General features: G+C 34.6%; 1 protein-coding gene across 1 annotated transcript in view; it reads right to left on the reverse strand.

Moving 5' to 3' along the window:
- The window catches only part of Abl (tyrosine-protein kinase Abl), a 451,059-nt gene that overhangs the window by 139,191 nt on the left and 288,975 nt on the right, over nt 1-22,893 (reverse strand). The window contains 4 exon segments of the mRNA XM_089598684.1: nt 8,573-8,700; nt 9,021-9,156; nt 9,236-9,370; nt 9,442-9,697. Of these exon segments, the coding sequence (XP_089454810.1) occupies nt 8,573-8,700; nt 9,021-9,156; nt 9,236-9,370; nt 9,442-9,697 (655 nt within the window).

Here is a 22,893-nt window from a genome sequence, read left to right on the forward strand (position 1 = left end):
TAATAAATTTTTTGTATGAGGGAAACGCGTAAAACATACACATAAATATTTACAAACAAATAAAACGAAACAAAACAAGTAGAGGAAATAGGGACAGGGCGCTTCAAACCACCCTCGTTCCTCTAACCAAAAATACTATACAACACAAACAACATAACACAGACACTACTCCATCACAGACATACAGATCGAAGAAAAATCGAAGCCAAGGACCTTAGGGTCATGGCCTCGGACGTGTAACTTACGATAGCATATAGCTATGCGTGCGTGCGCCTTCACTGGCTTGGGCCCAAAACGTAGGGGAATAGAGAGAAGTGAAAGGAAAGGAAGAGCGAAGGAAGAGAGTTGTGACGAGGATTTTTCTAGCCGATAAACAGCCGTCCCGGATCCCCTCACAAAACTCTCACTACATTTCTTACCATGTCCCTACACTCTGGATATCTCTCCTTCGGGAGGTCTGCCACAGGTGTCTGGCTCGGGAACACCAGACACTCCTAAAAGGAAAATAGAAGGGGGCAAATGGGGGCACTACTTCTCAATAAACACTCGCGGATATATATTTTCACAGCGCTCTCGCGCTATTTATTCGCCTCAATGCCCACTCTCCACAACATCGCCTCTCTCTCTCTCTCTCTCTCTACATATATAGATATTTTGGCACACTATTCTCGAGGTAGATATCTTCGTGCTGTCACCTCCAGTCGTCCTCTTTGCCGAACTCCTCCGTGGCTCGACTGTTGGTGGCCGGCACCTAGGCTACACACACACACGGACATAACCTCAAGCATACCTTCCGCTCAATTCAATCTTTCCTATCCCTTTATAGATCCTACACCCCTTTATCCTGACTCAATCGTATCGTCTCCAAACCTTTATCTCGAAATAACACCTAGTGCACCATCCTCCGTGATGTGACCTTCTCTCTGTCCTCGCTGTCACCCGGTGCTACCTGTAGTTCGTCTCAATCGTCGCGTAGACTCGGCGACACGGTTAACTCTCGGGCAGTATTGTTCGGTGTTCTCCTATGCTCTCCTTTTGGATCCCTTTCCTCACTCTCAGCTCTACCTGTCACTTTTTCCTATATCCAATCACTCTCTCTTTCCTATCTGCTCTCTATGCCGCTCCACGCGATACTGACTGCGTTATGGCAGTACACTTCAACAGATGCGCGCGCCCCTCCCATGTATCCGAAAAATCTCCAACACGCCTAAAAACCGGTAAATTATTGGAAGTTTCAAAAACTAGGGAATCGACGCGGCCGCTCGGTGCTCACACCTCTCCGACGTGTCACGAGCCCTCACCTCTCTCCTTCTCTATCTTACACACATGCTCACCCAATCATACCTCACACACTTTTAATCCCTTTCATGCTCTTCGGTCCTTCTTTTTCCTCTGGCTCGTAGTCCGTGGCACCGAGAACACACATTAAGTATTGTGTTATAGATTTACATATAGAAAATATATATGTTATTCTAGGACTCGGTAGCCGCCGATGACTTGCCCCGAAATATAGGTATACAGTGACGTGATAGCTTTAGCTACCACGTCACAGAGTAAATGGGCGATTAGCTAGAGACGCGAGAGTGAAAGGACCAGGTTCATGAGACTAGAATACACTCGCAGCTTTCCTCAAGTATAAGTCATTTTAATAAAGTACAAGTTAACAACAAATCGCACTTTCATATATTCCCGCACCGAGAAACACACGTAACAAATGCAATTTTAAGTGATTTTTTCGTAAGGTTATATACTAAATTACGATTTTTTAAAATTTAACATATAAAAGAGGGTACAGTTTAACGATATGCAATTTTTTCGGGTATTTTTTAAACTATATCGAACATATGTTTAACGTGAATAATACCTGTCCAAAAACCTGTGTGTGATAAACATCTTTAAGGGACATTTACTAGCATGCAATACTATCCTATTGAAAAAATAGGTACTGCAGGATGGTTTGTCTTAATTTTTTAGATACAACTATATTTTAGGTTTTCAATATGGACTAGGAATAAGTGAGTGAGTGTATGTGACAGATGTGAGCGCAATATTAGAAATGTAACCAACGTAGGCGGTAGGAAGTTGTTTATAAATTATCGGAAGATTCGATGAAAGCATACAACTGGCCAGCCTATATATTCGATATATTACATTGTACCGTAGTACATTGTTTATAATCGTTAATGTATTGAACATCAAAAAATTTATTGAAACCTTATCCAATCATCGTAGGTATACGTATTCCCATAATAATTGCACCACCTTCGTACAGAATACTGTTTCACAGAAGGTATTTTTATACTCTTAATTCTATTGTTTGCCATATAATTTCATAGAAGTATTACTTCATGCTTGGGTACCCAAGCTTCCACTGTCTACTGGTTTTTTATATCAATTAAATTTGTATCATTAGTTTTTTTCTTAAGGGGTTTCCTCACAAGAAATTCCTCCTTTGAACCACAAATTATATCTTTATTAATGGCTCATCAATCGTGTATTTTTCATTTATTTTTGAACTCCAGTCTATCCTATCCTCCACTAATTAACGAAAATTTTATCAATCGTTTTTCATAAAAATTTAGTTTCGTATGTAGCTGTTAAAGTATTGCATTGAAGTTACAAGTTAGTTTTTTCTGCATCCTAGCTTTCTCGCATTTATTTTATATTTGCATCGCGATTTTCCTGTTTAAAATTATTTTAATTAATTAGTTGGCTTCATCGAGAAGAAGCAGTTATTAGGGTGACGTAACATGACACTTTTACCAAAAATTCAAAAATATTTTGTGGAGCAAACGCCAATGTTTTCTTTTAGTTTGTTTTAGTCTATATTATTATTTTTATGTAAAAAAAAGTTAAAAAAATTCAGTTTAAGAAAAAAAAAGGTAGCAATCTTTTGGGTCGTTAATACTACTAATATGCCTAACTTATTATTAAAAATATTTTTTTTTTGTTTTTTTTTTAAATATCAATTAGAAGCCAAGAAGTAATAAAAAAAAAATTTTTTTGAGGTAATGTTTAAGGGTGATTCTTCCCCCTTTGAGTGGATGTTGGAAAAAATGAAGTATACGTGTCTCTTATTTTTTCGAGTACCACAACATATTTCAGAAGGGTTGGGAAGGTTTTCTTATTAGTATCATCAATAAAATCCATTTTGAAAATTTAATGTAGATATACTATAAGGCATATGTAGATATAATGTAGATATAAGGCATAGGGCAGTTCAATACATTTTTTAATATTTCAATCGTTTCATGATATTATTTTCAAAGGTAGAAAAAACCTGTTGCACATGGTTAACGATCCTAATAAGAGGTATAGAATTAAAAATTTTAGAATGTTTTTATTGACGAACATTAAAGTTAATAGTGTTGCAAAATTAAGATTTTGAATGGCGATCTCCGTACTTTTTAACTTTAACAAGAAAATGTTATAAGCTTAAGTAAGAGAATAAATTCAGTCGATTTTTACTATTTATTTGATATCAAAAAAAGCTGGCATGACTGTACCATAAAACTATTTTTTCATGTTATGTGATTATTATACAAAGCGATGTCTGTATGTGTACATAAGCTGACTAAGTAAAGCGTTCAGCACAAAAGCGGCATTCACTTAAACCAACTTTCTGCTTGGCAAAGCACTATGATGTATAGATAGACTAGTATAAAAAATCCTTATAATATTTATACTATAAGTAAAAAGTAAGTACAAATAAAAAAGCTGTACAGAAGAAACTTTACTGATAGCAAACTTTTTGTTTTATTTATAAGGTGTTAGATAACAATGCGTCAATTTTATCAATTTTTTACAAATTGAGGTGATAAATACAACGAAATATTTCAACATACCACAAAAAAAATTTTTAATCAAACAATATATTTATAAATGTCAAAAAAAGGTCCGTTTCCTGACACTGTACACCACATCACCATTTCACTATGGTGATTTCAATAAGATAAGTCAAATCATAGAGAAGTGACAATAGATAATAAAGCTAACAAACAATGTTACATATTACCGCACCATACCAGGAGGTGTAAAAAAAAAATTTGATATAACAATTCAGTCCTTATTGGTTTTTAAAAAGAATTGTAACTAAATTGAGTAAAGGAAAAATTTATTGATTATTCGCATGTACACCGTTTTTCACCATTTTGTCGAATCGTTATAACATGTTATAATATAATGCGATTATTTATTCTTTATTGCATCATCTACGATTTTTGATGTAAAAAAAAAATTTCAATTTCTCTAATGCACAATTATATGCAAGTACGTACAATTTAAATAGTGAATTATTTTTGTATTTCTATTTTTGATACTTAAACATACTGTTTGTAATTTTACCAGCTATTTATTTGTTTATAAGTTAATATTGCATACTTATAATAAGTGTACAAAGCAGAAAATAGCCTAAATACTTTTTTCATGATCACTAAAAGACGACGCAAAAAAGTGTGGCTGGTCATAAAACAGAGATACTTGTCCTCACTAAGCAGCGATGGTTCGGCGAAGATTTTTGTGTGAACGTCACAAGTGCAGAGATTTCCGAAAGTCCCACAATCAGATACCTTTGAGTGAATGTCAACTCACGGCTTACATTTGGGAGACACAGTGGGCCACGAGAATCCAAAAGGAGGGTACTGACGTTGGTGACGACCTCCATGTTGTTGTACGGCTTAGAGATCTGGGCAAATGCGTTGGCGGCGACACAAAGTGAAAAAAAAGGACTTTTTTTGTTAAAAAATCTGCCGACACTACAATTTTCAACGTAATTTTCCCATTATTTTTTATAAACTCCTTAGATGTCAAGCGTAAGTGTGTTACTGCCACTTTTTCTCAAGAGTCCAAACCCAAACCTCAAAAAATCGGGAAATACAGAAAAAACAGATTAGAAAAAAAGAATTTCTGTGAAAATTAGTGTTCAGGGGTTTTTAGGGTCTCTGATCATAAATTTATTGTTTATTTATACAATTTTGAAATGGCAGATACAAAATAGCGGCCAAAAACTAAAAATTCTGATTTATTGTGCGTTTTTTCGTATAAATTACTACAAACAAAAATGATGTCTTACTTTTTTATTCATGTATTAGTCCTTAATTTTGTAGGCATCACAGACATTATATTTCAGACATTTCGGAAATGGAGCAGTTTAGTGCTATACTGTTATTTTTGCTTAAAAAAATAATATGTGAATCCGAAAAAATTAGACGATAAAGGTAAAATAAATTTTTTAAATAATTGTTGACAAAAATTAATTTTTAAAATTTTTCACTACATTTTTTCGAAGTTTTTTGAGGTTAGAAAGGATTAGTTATGTGCTTGATCAAAAATAAGCATCGATATGTGATCAGCGATGAAAAATACATATTATAAGGCTTTAATTTGTATTTTTTAAAGTCCAAAACTATCTTAAATGAGGTAAAACTGCTACCTCAGAGTAATTTTGACTAACTACAGTCACCATATTGGTCCACCATTTTGAATAGTGGAAAATATCCTGACGGCAACAGAGAGCCTACTAACTAAGCTACAGTTTGCGCCTATAAAACATTATTTACGACCTATGGAATTTTGGGCAGATCTTTGTTCCGTTTGACAAATAACGTCCCATATATAAATTTATATGTAGACACGTGTAGGTGTGTGAGTATTTGTATCTGCTATTTTAAGTTCTGAAATACAAGAGATTCCTTTGTAATTTAAACCAAGGGGAATCTGCGCGTGTATCACTTTGTATTGCGTATGACATTTGAATTTTTAGGAAACAACATATAATTTTTATTACAAAACTCAAAGTAATAATTCTCCATTTAATAAAAAATTCAGATTCCAATCACCATTTTGTATGGACCATTTATTTTTAAGTTTCATAATAAAAGTAATAAGTTCGTAATCAGAAACGAAAAAGATCGTTTGCAGTAATTTATACAAAAAAACGCACATTAAATCAGAATTTTTAGTTTTTAACCACTATTTTGTATCTGCCATTTCAAAATTGTATAAAAAAAAAAACAAAATTATGATCAGAGACCCTAAAAACCCCTGAACACTAATTTTCACAGAAATTCTTTTTTTCTAATCTGTTTTTTCTGTATTTCCCGATTTTTTGAGGTTTGGGTTTGGACTCTTGAGAAAAAGTTGCAGTAACACACTTACGCTGGACATCTAAGGAGTTCATAAAAAAAAATGGGAGGATTACGTCGAAAATTGTAGTGTCGGCAGATTTTTGAAAAATGAAAGTGCTTTTTTTCCCACTGTGCGGCATGGTTCTAAAATCGCTTAACATCTGTACAGCAGGTCAGGTCTGTGGGAGTCACCTGTGCGTACCACAAGGTATCTTTAGTTACCGTGATGGTGATCACACGATCCATACCCATCGTCTTTTTAGCAAAGGAGAGCATGCGACGCTGGTGCGGGACATACATACCCATACCGGTCCAGCAACCGTGGCTAGAGCATAGCCACGGCAAAGTGAACTATTGTCTTACTCAGCTTTACTGAATGGAACTAAGACCGAGATTTAGTTGTCACTACTGTCCTGGGGTGAATGATATAGCAGAGCATACTTTCATTCAGCGAAGGAGGTGGTACGAGGAACGACAGGAGCTAAAAAGCCGTTTGGGTGAGGCCATGAAGCTTGAAAACATCGGCGACATCATGTTAAGTGACGCTGAGGCTGTTAGTGGGTTCACCTAGGTGGTTCTCAGGAAGGATGAAAGGGAAAAAATAGTGTTGACTCCTTGATAAAATGGTACAAACTTACGCTGTTCTAAATATTCTTACTAATCAGCAAGCGTGAGTACCATGTAAGATGTGACACTTGCAAATAATGTAGCTTACAAAGAAGTGCTAGATACGAGTCCTGGTTCTCAGGGACCAGAGTCCTTTTCAAGACTTAAGAGAACTAACACCTCTGCCAACGGGAGGCGAGCGTCCTTGCCAACGCTGTGAGATGTGATGACCTCCCTGATGGCTTTACCCTAAAGTAATGTTAACGCGGTTCTAGGGTAGAAAAAAGCCACGCTGCATAGGGGGGGGGGGTTTAGTGGGTATTAGTAGTCTGATAGAAAAAATCTCATTGAAAAAGTGTCCCACGCTACCGGAGTCCCTGACGTGTGCGGAAATGCATTTTCTTGTTACACCCTGAGTTGACACAGACGAATCATTCTATGAGTACAAACGCAATTCATTTGTCAAATTAATACAATATGTTATGTGAATATACACAAGCTCATATGACAAGTGGGGCTCATACGTGTATGTGGTTCATCTTTAAGGTTAATGTTTCATAATATGCTGACACATAATACGCGACCAACCTCGTTGTTAGAATGCATGTATGTATTGAAATTGTATGTCATATGTATGCATGCATCAATTGTATTGTATTGTATGTATGAATGAATAAGATTATTTGAGCATTAAAAATCCATCACTGATCCCGAAATCTCAATTGCACGTGTCAGAAAAATGTGGTTGGTACTGTTGTATTGTTATTTCCTAATACATTAAATCATAAGATGAAATATCGTCGTGCAAGTACACTGTTTTGCTGTCAACGCAATCTGCAAGAATATCGCTCATTGATTGACTTAATTCAACCAAAGGCCACTTACTCGCTCAGACGCTACAAAAACGCACCATCAAGAGGAAAAATCGCTCTTTTTACGTCAGTCACCTATCCTCTAAAGTTTAAGTCAACTCTTGACTCCCGCGTTTCGTGAGTATCTTATACACGTAAGGAATAACGTATTGGCTGAGGCAACTCGGGTGCATTTTGAGGACATTAATAGTCTTGGAATACGCTATGGAGTGAGGTACAATGAAGGAGGCCTACCGAAAGTGGTTCCAGCAATGGCAGAGAAAGCAGAAACCGCAACATCTTTCCAGCCACAAACTCGTTCGTATAGTTAAATGGACCACTGAGAAAGATTGCACAAATTATTAGGGAACTCCGATGCAGCAGTAACAACCATTAGTGATAGGTAAGTTAGTTATCAGTAACATAACTAATACCAATATATGTTAGAGTGATCCCAATAAATTGTATTTACAAAGAATTAATTATTTTTAATTATTTCAATAAAAAACCACAGACACCAAAATTATCCATATCATTTAAATAAGGGCTTTTATCTGACAAATAGGAAAAAATAAAGCTCACGAGCTGAATTCGAAGAGAACACAAATGACATAAAAATAAAACGGTTAATACCATACTCTAAACGAGTCCGGTCATAACATTACCTGGCACCATAAAAAAGTAGTAAGAGTTGTAGTAGAAACGTTAATGTTGAAATATTTTTTATCTAGTGGTGGTTCGAACGTATAATATCTTAACAACATTTAATTAAGTGTGTGAGTTTTTACGTAAGAAGCTGACAATAATCATCAAAATTTGGAAGATTAATATTAAATGTTTTTACAATACGATCGTAAAGATTTTAACAAACAACTTTTGTAGAGTAGAACAAATAACAAAGTAGTATCAATAGAAACAGGTAGTTATACTGGGCTATGCGGAGGACGTGCAAAAATACCATAAATTTCGATTAGGTGTGTGACGTAATACCTTGCAATATGTTGTCAATACAGTTGCGGTCAGTACCACCATGAATAGTAGCATTGGAGACTTCAATACTCTGAGGATCTTGGTCTTGATATGCAGAATCTCGAAAAGAGCTACATGACGATAAAAGACTGTAAATAAAATGTGCAATCAGGAAAAAAAATCCAATTTTATTTAATAAAAATCAAAATATCACAAACGAATTGGGATCTGAACAACGTTTAGAGTGGGGGTAAGGCAAAGCATGAGATAGCATTGCATCAAGGCTTAGAAAAACCACCACCTTATGTAAAATTTACATGAGCTATAGGAGCTGTCGGCCTTGTTCAGATCGCAATAAACGCAGAAAAATTATTTTGATGTTTATAACATTGACTACTTATAATTGATTACTTATTTATGAAGAAAGTACAAACATTTAGTAAAATTAAGCAGCAGTTAATCACTTTACCTTGTTCGCTTAGGTGGAGCTGGTGCTTGTTTACCCTTCTTATTTGTTGAGCGTCTCATCTGTACTAGACTTTGAGTAGCTTTACTTGAGAAACCTCCCGTAAAAGTGCTTAATTTATTACACGAATTTGTTGAATCTAGATTTAGGATAATGTGATTGTTTTTTTAACCGTTAATTATAGTATTCAAAATTTATCACATGAATGCAAAATTAACCTTGATTTCCACTAGAAATGTGTTGCTCAGAAACAAGAACAAGACCATGTATATTTCCCGCACTTCCAGTTTGTATGCTGTTACTAGACAATAGTTGTAGTTGTTCACCGTTGCCTTGCAACTGCTTTTCTACTTCTACAGAATTAAGGTAATGTTTTTTAAATTTATTTATACGTGGTACTTTGAAAAACGAGGGAACCACAAACCTTCTGTTATGCTTGACTCCTGAAACATATTTTCTAAAGAGTGGTGAATTTCCTTAAATGTAGGTCTGTCTGCAGTAGGCCAGTGCCAACACTGTCGCATGAGATCATATACTTTAGGTGGACAACCAGGAGGGCATTCCATCCGATAACCTTTCTCCAACATATGATAAACATCTGTTAAATCAACTCCAGGGTACGGAGACATACCATACGTGGCGATCTCCCAAAGTAAAATTCCAAACGCCCAAACGTCAGACTGCAAAATAAAGATACGTTCTACTTATACTTCAAATATTTATATTACAAGATCTGTTACTCTATAAGTATAACTACTAGCTACATGAAAACTGACATGATGTAAGCATCTACGCTCGCTAATAAATGTTAATGTGAACGATGAGTTGTAGAAGCAAAAAAAAATGAGTCATAGAAGTTAAAAAGCCATCTTTTTGTACTTTCGTTTCCCATAATTATAAAAATATTATAACAATAAAATTTGATTTAAAATAATGCAGAAATAAAAGCATTTAAAAAATGATAGTACTCTAGGCTAAAATTATACGCAGTGAAAGAAACTTTTCAAACCCTTTGTAATTTATGGAAGCAAGTAACAAATTGTTCTGGAGACATTTTTTTTTCATTCTTGGGATTTCGAATAGTAATTACCGTATTCACTGGTAACAAATAATCTTTTACCTGAATAATAATCATAATTATTTTATCTGATGACTTAAAAAGATTTTTGCTTATCATTATTTAATCTACGTTTTACAAAGAAACTTATGAAAAAAATTGAGAGCTTTGTTTATTAAATAAAGCTTCTTACAACAATTATTTATACACCCTATAGTTATAAAAAATTCAGGCGCTAATGAAAAATACTTTAGCAATTCCTCCGGTTATACTCTCTACTAACTAGTAGCATTGTTGACAAGCTTACGATGCACAAACAGGCATAGCAACTTTGATTCGAAGCCTTTATGTTTAACAAAACAAAAGTTTTCACCTAAAACCTAAGCCCTTTTCTATTTTTCAGTCGCAAGGCACGGTTAACAGAGTTGTAGAAGCTACATCCAATTTATTTCTTTAAATGAATAGAATAGTCTTTCTCTTAAAGTGAATAATAGGAGAAAATCAAAGTAATCTAATGTTTGTATGGTTCAAAAAATTAATTATGAGTGTTAAAAGATATATATGCCTATACAAGTTTGTAGTAAAAGATAAAGATCTGAAAAGTACAGAAATTTATAGTTATATAATTTTAGCGACTGTAACATATTTTGCAAAAACTTTTATAGGGGCTTAAATTTAAGCTTTTTTGATCCTTTAACGACAAAACAAATTGTATTCAAAAAAATCAGTACATTTTTGTAAAAGTTAAGTAACAAAAATTAGGTGTTCTTAAACAATAGCATGCAAATAAGAAAAAAATAGTAAAAAATAATAACTCAAGTAGTAATGCTATGAAGTATTTATTAACATAGACAGCTTTCGACGTTTCGACCCTGACAGTTATATGGATAACAAGGTATTTTTCAGATAAAAATTTTAATCGTCACACTAGTGACTATGTTTAGCACGCAAGATAGTAAGGTGGTGAATACAACTGTACTTCACATTTGAGATTTAACTGTTCGTCACAATTTGATTCTTTCTCAAGAATTTTTGATGTGATCTCACTTGAAAGTATAACTATTATTCATTGAATGCATACTTATGACAAATTTACTTCTTCGATTATTTTTGTGCTTTCTTGTTTTTTTTTTAATGCTTTCTTTGTTTTTCCAGTGTATTTTACGGGTCAGTCACCACACGAGATTTTATACAGTACATTGGTATTATCTGATTTTAATTTTTTGTCTTCCTTAATTGTACGCTACTTATCAATTTTTTGTTTATTCTAGGAATTCTATTGATATTGAACTTTTTAAAAATATTGTTTTACTTTATTGAAAATTTTGGAAAGTATGGTAAAGAAATTACATAATTATTAATTGGCCTTTATGGTTAAGTTGTTATTGTATTATTTTCATTAATTTGACAAAAATTTTTTTTAGTATATTAATTAGTAAAATATAATGGATATACATTAACGTTTAGTATCTGCCATACAATTGTTAATTATTGAAACTATTGTTGTTTCTAGTATTGTTAACAATTGTTGAAAATTAGTATTTGACGTGTTAATAGTTTGAATATTCGTCATTGACTGACTGCTAGAGCGCATTTTGAACTACATATATTGCTTTTATTGTTGTATACGATCCACATTACGATAAAGATTTTAATATGTTACCTCACGATTTTCATTTCTCCACAAAAATTAACTAAATAATCGTCCTGATTAACAATGCGTAGTTGTTTGTAATCAACGATGTGTCTAACAATTGACTAATAGATAATTTGTTATGGTCAATTTTAGTACTTTTTAAGAACACTCACACTGAAACCTTAAAGACGGTTTGTAGAATCTTTCAGCCTAAAATCAATCGTATGACTACAATACACTACAAAGTGTATTATTATTGGGTTTGATATCAATAGCTGTATCGTTGGGCTGTAATACATCCACTAAAAACAACTTCATATTTCAAATTTCGAAGCTGCCTGCAGGAAAAAACAGCCAATTGGATAACTCAATACATGAAAAATATTGTGCTTTTAATGCAGAAGAAGTTCCAGAGAAGTTAGTGTTAATTTTTCTTTCATAGCTACCCATTAACGAATAAATAATTTTTTACTATGTAATGACCTTACAAACTTTTTGCGAGAAATATCAAGTACAATCGGCCACAGTTATGACAATTATAAGCTTGATATTTTTCATAGTTATATTTGATATTGTAAACTCTCAAGTATAGCATTAAATCGATAGATGGTCGTAGTCTCCAAATTTGTCAAAGTAAACAACGTTTCCACTGCGTTTTCGATACGCCACTCAGTGTGTTTCAGCATTTTCTTTATCATCACGATTAACTATAGCAGTTTTACGATAACAAGGTCTATTAGTTTATTGCTGTCGAGACTACATGCTCGTTACGACTCAACAAAATTCATGCAGGTAAATTTAATAAATTTTATTCACGACCCTCGAGTGTTTGAAAACGAATCGAAGGCTTGCGAAAAAAATCACAGAGATATGTTCCTGAAGATAGAGCGGCGTTGGCTCAGTGGTGAGCGTGCTTGTTACTGATACAACGCAGTTCTAGGGGTCGTGGGTTCGATTCTCGGTAAATGCAGATTTTTTCAAAAACTGTTTTCATCAGGAAAAGTTCCTATGTAACCCCGGCTGTTTCGGGGCGGATTTTTCCGTGGAATTTTCCTTCAGAGTAATTCCAGGATTTTTTCCTTGCCCCACAGATTTTCGGGCCTGGATGAATGCGAAACAGTGTTAGGGCTATAGGTAGGGGTTAGCGGACCCGATGCCAGGCGTCAGGCAGGGATCGCCGGCCTTACTGGCGAGGAGTGGTCCCTGAAACATGGGGCTTCTCCGGGGATGCTTATTAACCTGGATCCGATGCTTCGGCAGTAAGTGCCGGCTTAACCAGCGAAGAGTGGACGTCCTGGAATAATGGAGTCTTCTCCGGGGAAAGGCTACACAGTAGCGAGCGGACCCAATGCACCATTGGTGTAGAGAGTGTCAGCTTAACTGGCAAGGTGTTCCACCGGAGATTCTCACACTGTGCCCATGGATTCAGGTAGGATATGAGGAAAAAGGTTTGGAGATGGGTGTGGCAATATACCCCCACACATAGGTGGTGAGTGGGTGGCCCCCGCGACTAGGCCAGTAGGCTGTCGAGGTAAACCGGTATGAAAAAAAAAAATTTTTTTTAAATGTTCCTGAAGATAAAGAGAAGAAAAGAGTTTCACGGCGCGCAACGATTTTTTGGAGAGGAGAAATAGGATTGTCAGAATTTATAATGACGTCTATGTTAATTGGCGCAAAGTCATCTCCATGCACGGCACTTTTTATTTTAAAAAAATGCAAGTCTATTTCTATCTCAGTACTCTGACGCAGCCAATAGAACAATAAAAATTTTTATATGTATTATTACTTGGATATTTGTAAATTAGAAAAGGAATCTTCAGAGCGGATTTTTCAGGTGAGGATAATAAGGAAATATGCAAACTGGGAGATGCACGGTTAGGCGAGTAATTGCGCGTTAGTCTAAGAGGGAGTTGGCAAGAGACAGTAAAGAAGAGTTAATATCGGTAGAGAAAGACCAAAATATAGAGTGTTCAGCTTGTATTGGCTCAATTAAAGTGAAAAAAACTAACTTTCAAAATCATGAGTTCCACTCTTTGTTAAACGGTAAAACAATTCCAACTAAATAAAAATTTTGTGCGCTTCTCTCGACTCCTCCTTAGCCCTCCTTCGCTACAACTCAATTTGTTCTTACGCCTGCTCGCCTTGCTTGTCATTCTCTTTCTTGTGCGACTCGAACATTTAAAAAAAAAAACGCAATTTTCTCTTAATTATCTATTTTTTGTATACAATAAATATTTTAAAGTGTAGGTAAATTAAATGATTTACAAAACTTACCTCCATTGCAAGAATTCGGGTCATGTGCAAAGAGCAAGATCTTTTAAATCAAAAATAAAATATTCTGTAAAATGGGTTTTATCATTATTCGAAATATTTTTACCAAAAATATTTTCTGAAAGTAAGAACCATGCGGAAAATTGTCTCAATGGATAAGGCAACATAATGGTAGTAGCTTCATTGAATATATCGTTAATTTGAGTGTCATATTCGATAAATTCCATTACTACAGCAGTATCTTCAAATATTTTATGAATGATTCCATTATATATTTTAAGATATTCTAACGATGTCACACCTTTTACTTCATTAAGTGTTAATTTTAAACAGAAACTTTCATTATTTTTTGAATAACATTTAATCTTTTAACTGCAGTGTTTAATGAAATGTATTAATTTGATGTGATTTCCAAAATAAATCAAAGTTTTCTGGGGGGTTGGCGCACAGAGTGCGCAGGTGGAAAAGCCCACCAGTACACACACACACACATCTATGTATATATATATATATACCGATTTCAATGTCTGCTTTGGTACTAGAATTTGTTGGATTGATTTTTATTATGATTAAAATATGTTATTTAGTTACATATTTGATTAACAAGTGTATCACAACTTGAGTCTTAGACTATACGTAAGAAATCAGGGCTGACAACATATCAAAGTTGTAGCACTTGCATTAAGTTTCATTTTTTTTTTTTTTAATTCTTACTTGCCAACTACATTGTGCAGAAGCTACTGCAGCGATAGCAACAAAATTGTGAGTGTATTTTCTGTATATTTTAAGCGCGCGGTGGCTCGGTCGGCTAGGTCGTGGATTGGCACGCGGGAGACCGTGGTTCAATTCCCGGCCAGTGCGACTTTTCGGGCAAGTACCTCTGTGATTTTTCACATGTGCTTTTTCACCACGCAATGCTCCTCGAGGAGGATTTAGGCGACCTCCTCGCAGCAAAAATTGCCTAATTTCCCCCTACCCCCCCTCCCAGTAATGGGAGGCCTCTCATCCCTTTCCTTGTCCTTCTCCCAAGTGCTAAGTGCTCATAGTAGTGCCCTTATCAAAGGAGCCGGACGTAGAGCACTCTAATATAAAAAAAAAAAAATTCTGTATATCTTATGCTATAATATTCCAAATCGATAATACTGACAAATAATTTCTTGTTTGTTTTTTAGTACGTTGAAGTCAAAGTATGTTTTTATGTAGTATTTGTTGATTTGCAAATAAACAGTTACAATTTTTTGCATTAAAAAAATTTTATCTTGTAGAAAATTTGACTGGCAATGAAAAAGGTTATGTAAAATTTTCTAATTTTCTTCTTGAAGGCTTCCTTTCTAAGGCTTTCACGAAAATAAAAAACAGTGATTTTTTGTTTAATTGTTTAGTTATCGGGTCACCACTAAAATTGCTCCTTATAAAATCACTGCGCACTCCCTTATTATTGTTAAAAACATTGTTCCGGACCACCTACAATACAAATCTGGGTTCTCCTATGTCACAATCAAAATTTGAGGGTCTAGAGTCTCTTCTGCTTAAGCTGTTAACACATTAATTAACATTGTTACTTAATTACAATATTTTCATTACTTATTACAATTATATTTTCAAGAAAAAAAAATTATAATGAAATGAACTGTGACATTGCGAATTAAAAGATGAACTATATTTGTTACTCCTTTAACATATTAATACTCAAAAAACATGCTATAAAGGCATATAAAAACTCTATAAAAATGATTTTCTGTCAATAAATTTTCCATATCTATTTTTTTTCCTATATGTTTTCAATACTTTTATATTTACTTAATGAACAAATAACTAAAAATTATTTAAAAATTTTGTGCGAACAGAATGACAAAACAACTATACACGGTCCTGGATGATAGGGCAAAAATATTTTTATAAAAATTAAAATAATTTTCTTGCCTATAATGAGAAAACAAAAGTATCTATAGCTTTGACTAGTGTCAAATCCTCTTAACTTTCATAAAGTGATAACACAATAGAACTATTTGATAAGCTTCAGATTTGATGAATAGTATAACTGTTTTGAAGGGATCAGAACAGGAAAAAAAAAAAAAATGTGGATTTTATTAAATGGATGAGGCTTGTATGATTTTACAAAAAAGCTTCGAAAATAAAAGACAAGAGTTTACGTGACCTTTTTATATAAATATTTTCTTAACAAACAACTGAATAATTAAAGAGTAAGATTTTGATTAAATACTTTTCGTTTTCGAAACAAGTTATCGAAGCCTCATCATAAAATAAATTTTTTTAAAACCATTTTGTTTCATTTCTATATTTTGGAATTAAATTTTTATACTTGATTTCATAACACGTTAATTGAAAAAGTTACTGTTCCAATTTAAAAATAATTTGTAAGCCATTATTTTTAAGATAACCTACAACTATCAAGTAAGGTATGAAAGTATTAAAATGAACGAACCTCTCAAAAAAAAAAAAAAAAAAAATATCATTACGTATACTTTACTAAAAGATTTCTACCAACCACAATTTTTTTTAATTCAAATAATTTTTCTCTATTTAACTATTTTGTTTTATTTTATTTTTAATCCATCAAAATTATAAACAAAAAAAAAATTAGAACAAAATTTTATGAACCATAAATAACTATAAATTTAAAAAAAAAATCATCTTTATTACCACTTATTCTATTCCGAATCAGTTTTCTATAGTCTTTTTCGTGACAATTTACAAATTTAAAATTAAAGACAAAAGGTTAAACTTGATCAAAGTTGATCAAAGTAACCTTAATATTGTGACAAAAAGAAAAATAAGATTTTTGTTTTTATGTGGTAAATGGGAAAACTTGCAGGGTCACCGTATAAGGATTCCGTACGCTCAGTTGTTTCTTGACTGAGTATAAATCTACTGTATAACATTTTTATTTATGTATAATAACAGAATTAATGACTTAAAAAGAAATAAAAAAGAAATCAGCGTTTCCTAGTAATACATAAATGTTGGTTTAAAAAGTTGCTAACAAATTATACACAAAATAATTATGTTGAAAAAGTTTAAGAAATATTTAAGTGGAAAAAGCGATTCTTTTTAGTTTCGAAACCATAAAAGGTACTTGTTAGGGATTAAACAGTATGATTGGTTCTTAATGTATAGTTTTATTCAAATTCGCCTACATCTATATTGGAAACACACCCTGTTGTGCATCATACAATGACTCGCATGAATTTCAATTTTAAATTCATATAACGCTTTATAGCAAATTTTATCCAGCTACATATTGTTGTTCCTGACTTACCTGCATTATGCCCCCCCCCTACGAATGCTAGTGTGCTTCTTGTGCGAATTTACGGCCTGTTGCCGTCAGACTAGTGAAAAGGGTAGACCAACATCAAAACATGCTGAGCCGTTAGCATATAATCTTAAGTGTGTGATTGTGTATTAAGCTCAACCTGTACAGCAATGGACGTTCACCTGTTAAAAGCGAAAGTAAATTGATTCAAATACAGTGATGTCATCAAGTTAACTAGGTCACCCTATTCTGTAAACTGCCATTCCACCGAGATTTCAGTGGCGAACCATGAAGAATCAAAGCTTCTCGAACAACCTCAAATAAAATTAGCAATCCTGCCAGGATAGCGGTAATTAGTAATACATCACTGATTTTTATAGCCCAACACGCATATCAAGAAAAGAACAGAAAACTAGGTTGCTCCGTAATCAGCTATGTGCAATCCATTAAAGGCGTGGGTCTTTCAAACAAGATGTACAATCATGCAAGAAATTATCTATGGTAAACTGAAAGAGATTCATGAAGCCTTAGATACATAAAAGCCATTGTTATAGATACCATCAAGAAAGCCGCCATCTTGTGCTCCGGTAATTTTGGTTGCGGACAACAAGGTATAGTTATATCTACAGAGCGCGCAGTGGCTCAGTCAGCTAGGTCGTGGATTGGCACGCGGGAGACCGTGGTTCAATTCCCGGTCAGTGCGACTTTACGGGCAAGTACCTCTGTGATTTTTCACATGTGCTTTTTCACCACGCAATGCTCCTCGAGGAGGGCTTAGGCGACCTTCTCGCAGCACAAATTGCCTAATCTCCCCCTACCCCCCGTCCCAGTAATAGGAGGCCTCTCATCCCTTTCCTTGTCCTTCTCCCAAGTGCTAAGTGCCCAAAGTAGTGCCCTTATTAAAGGAGCCGGACGTAGAGCACTATAATATGAAAAAAAAAAAAAAGTTGTATCTACACATTTATAGTGGTCTACTGGAACTCATGCTGAACGCTCTAATATCTCTGTCTTCGTTTCTTGAGTGCATTGGTAGGGTTTAAGTGATTGATCTTACACTAAACAAACCACAAGGTCCAAGAAACAATCAGCACCGTAATGAACAAGGGGACAGTAGATGATCTTGAAAAGAAAGTTTAAGAGCTTCGTGTCAAGCAAAAAAAATCAGGTGTAGGTCTTGGTTCCCACGACAGATGTGAAATATTAAAGAGTATGTTATTGAACTCGGTAGTATTTGATTGTGTATGATGAAAATAGTAGTTTTCGTCAGATAAGTGTCATTGTCTCCATGGCTATTTTGCGGCCAGAGGGACCTAAAAAACAGAGCCCGAGAGACGTAAGGCAGCCACAGAGCAATGTCGCTCATGTGGCGAATCCTCTTTTTTCTACTTAGCGCAAACCAGCCTCTCAAAAACGCGTGAGGTAAAAAAAGTATTTATTTTTTTGACTCCAAATAATCTTTATTTCATATTTTTATTTTAAAAAGACAGTTTATTTATGAATGTATATTTTTATCAGTGAACATTATAGATTAGAAGAAAGCAAATTATGTTTTTTTTTGTTCATTAACATATAACAATGGAAACAAGAAAGAACCATAATACACAGCGAAGAGTATCTATACTACCTATCTACACATAGGTACATACATTAGTTTAACAAACGATCGTGTGAATTACTTTCTCTGTCTCTCTGTCTCTTTTCGGATACCTGTTTACTGTGCGTAGTTGCGCTTGTGCGCGAATTTCGTTGGCTCTTTACCAAAGATGGAGTTTGAATGAACACAATGGGAAGACCCTGGGAAAACCTTGCATTATAGTCAAATATTGATATTTTTAAGTAATCTTGTTCACAGATAAGAGATTTTTTTTAAATCATGGAAAAATGATACTAATTCTAATATTAATTCGTCATTTTCTATAAGCGCAAAACATTAAAAAAAGCCATGAAAAAGGCCTACCTATATGAGTACAACAGAGAGAAAGAGATACCGAGCACAACAGCAGACGATCAATAGCTCTCTCTATCTCACTTACTTTTAGAGGTACTGTCAAAATACCTTTTTTATTTTTTTCTCAAGATTTTGCGCTAGCCGAAGGAAATATAAAAGTGCTTATTGATATAATTTTTTTCGTTCCTTACGCTGGTATTTTTATTTTTTCTGTGTATAAAACCATTAAAATACATAAGCAAAACAAACTTTAAAACACTATTTTACATAATTTTGACATTATTAAACCACTCAAAAATAATTATAACTATTGTTTTTCAATTGGTGGGCTCAATTACAAAATAATATAAAAAAAGCCCAATTATAGATCAATTTTTTTATTCAGAAGTTTCTCGGTTGGTATCCATATACATATAATAACAAAGATTGGATCGGCGTGCTGCATATCACAATGGATTAGGTCCGTGACTACCAATCTAAAGGATAGAGTACGATTCTCGGAGTCAGTAACATTTGAAAATTCATTTTACACATATTTGATATATAATATATATTATATGAGCATACGTATGTATATGCTATGTGTACAATACGTATATGATATTTAATTATTATATACTCTTCTATATAGCTACATATACGGGTAGTACACTTTACAAACGAGAGAAGGGCGGCAGTAAGTGCGCGGAAAAGGATTAAAGGTAAAGCATTGCTTAATATCTATTCTAGAGAATCAAATGACCAGTTTGAAGACATGTTGGTGTAATTGGGTATCATTCAATCAGCAAATCAATACCATATCAGCTCAATTAGATCAGACTGCACACTGTTATTTTCGGAAGAAAACTTATGAGAATGCAGAAGTCGGATACATCAACGGAAATGATCAGCTTGCCATATGTTAGATAAGCAAACTCGGCGTCATTGAGAGGTAAGAATTGCTTCTACCTACGCATGAGGAATTTGATCAATTTTTATCAGAAAAATCAGGGTTCTTGAATCCATAAGTCATGCTGATTTATGTAAAGTGAACTTACAATCGCATTCCAAGCCATCAGCTTTTCAGGCACGATTAAACCAGAATGTTCATAGTCATACAATTTTAAATAATAATTCTTATGCAGTAACTAAACAAACTATTTGCTCAATGTGTGAAAGCGATCACGCCCTTCATAATTGTCAGTTGTTTAAAGAATTGCTTGTGTCAGAACGTTATAGTAAAATTTTTGAATTAAATTTGTGTATAAATTGATTAGGGAAAAGTCATGAAGTTAAAGACTGTCCGAGTCCTGAAAGGTGTAGGTATTGTGAGCAGATGCACCATACTTTGTTGCATAATGATCATAGTAATTTGAATCATTCAAATAATCAAAATCCGGTGTCAAACGGTCAAAATGAGCCTAGTCCGCCGAATATGCAGACTCATATTACAATTCTTCAATCCTTGGGTGCCTTTCAAGTTGTGTTGGCAACTGCGATGGTATGGGTGTCTCGTGGACATAATCATCGAATTCGGGTTCGTGTATTGCTTGATTAGGGTTCAACGTGATCTTTTGTTTCGGAAGGGCTGGCTGAGTTGTTGGAAGGTCAAGTGATTGGCGTTGATGGTTCCATGCTTTCCTGCTGGGTTAGCACGAAATGCCATTGAGATTGTTATTTCAACTAAGAAAAATCGGGTAGTAGGCCAAACACAAGCTTTAGTTTTGCCGAGAATTACTTCATATGCACATACTATGAGACTAAATTGGAATTACTTTGCTCATCTGAAGGGTATAAGGCTTGCTGATGATTTGTCAGGTAGTGAAGAAATTTAAACGCTCATTGGGGCTGATTTTTATGGATCTGTACTCTTAAATCAAATTAGAAAAGGAAGGCCAACTAAACCGGTCGCTGAGCAAACAGTCTTTGGGAGGGTACTTTTTGGGCCATGCATGGAAGTTAGCATTTCAATCGATTCGACAGTTTCGCATTATGTGACATCCGTTCATGATATAGATGTATTAATGAAAAAATTTTGGGAAATGGAAAGTGTTTCTTTTGATTTAGTGCCTTCACCGGAGGATGAGCAATGTGAGGCTCATTTCTTGGTGACCCATACTCGTTCTCCTGAAGGACGATATAAAGTTAGCCTTCCATTCAAAACCATCAGTGTTGATCAGTTGGGTCAATCTTGTTCGCTGGCCGAATGTCTACTCAGACGGGTTGAAGGTCATTTGTCTAAACACACCGAGCACAGGCAAATGTATTGTGGGTTTATGCACGAATATGAATCGTTAAATCACATGACACCTGTAAGTGCTTGGACCAGTCATCTAGTCTAGTTGCATATTTGCCGCATCACCCTATTATTTGAGATAGTAGTAAAACAACAAAACTCAGAGTTGTTTTTAATGTGTCATCTAAAACAACATCCGAATATTTGTTTAATGATTGCATATTGACAGGTCCCAAACTTCAGTCTGAGCTGTTTCTGGTACTGTCTCAGTGGAGAACTTACCCATTGGCTTGTGTTGCTGACATCACGAAGATGTATAGACAAATATTGGTTCATGTTCAGGATAGAGATTTCTAACGTATATTATGCTGTCATGCTACTGATAATTCTGTCATTAATAACCGGTTAAATATAGTAACTTATGATACTAGATCTGCTCCGTTTCTGGCATTGAGGGTGATCAAGCAGCTTACAGCTGATGAAGGAGTTCCTTTAGCTGTTTCAGTTTTATCTCACAACACATTTGTCTATGATTTGTTGTTTGGAGCTCATAGCCGTGAGAAAGCTTTGGAGGTGCAAGATCAGGTTATCCAGCTTTTAAACTAGGCAGGATTGGAATTACAAAAGTGGGCTAGTAATGACCCAAGTCTTTCATTGACGGCTGATTTCGACAAGCATGAGTTAAATTGAAGTTCTGGAACATCGACTGATAGAGGAGTTAGTGTGTTGGGGGTTCGATGGAGACTGGTGTCTGATAATTTTTTGTTCTCGGTCAATCTAGAAGTTCCTTCCATTTTAACAAGGCGCAGGGTTTTATTGGTGTTATTGAGATTGTTTAATCCATTGGGTTGGATTTCTCCGGTCATTATCAGGGCTAAGATACTCATGCAGGAGTTTTAGTTATTGAAAGTTGATTGAGATCAGCTATTACCAAGTCTGATTTTAAGTGAATGGACTGAGTATTTTCATACATTAATGGGATTGTCTCGTGTCCCACGATTGAATTTCTATGATCCAAAAAATACTTTAAATGAGTTGCATGGATTCGCCAATGCTTCTAGTGACGCTTATCAGGCAGTAATATACCTTCGAAGTATAAATGTAACGGGGGAAGTTAACGTTTCATTAATCATAGGTAAAACCAAAGTGGCGCGGTTAAAAGAAACGTCTATACCTCGGCTTGAGCTCCAGACAGCCTTATAACTTGCTAGGTTGTTAAAAGTTGTGCGTAGTGCTCGAGCATTTAAGCATATTGATTTTCAGTGTTGGTCCGATTCAAGTGTTCTATTGGCGTGGTTGAGGAGAAATGCATCTTATAGGAAGCTATTTGTGTCAAATAGAGTTGCTGAGATACATGAATTACTTCCTGGTCATGAGTGGAAGCACGTTCCAACCCAATCCAACTCTGCTGATCTGGATTTTCACGGTTGTAATCCGGATATACTAGTTGGAAATCAAAAAAAGGACCGTCCCGG

Source organism: Copidosoma floridanum, unplaced genomic scaffold (genome assembly GCF_036245765.1).
Source record: "Copidosoma floridanum isolate Cflo_tuat_1 unplaced genomic scaffold, Cflo_Japanese_pri ptg000006l, whole genome shotgun sequence".
In the NCBI taxonomy this organism is placed as follows: Eukaryota; Metazoa; Arthropoda; class Insecta; order Hymenoptera; family Encyrtidae; genus Copidosoma; species Copidosoma floridanum.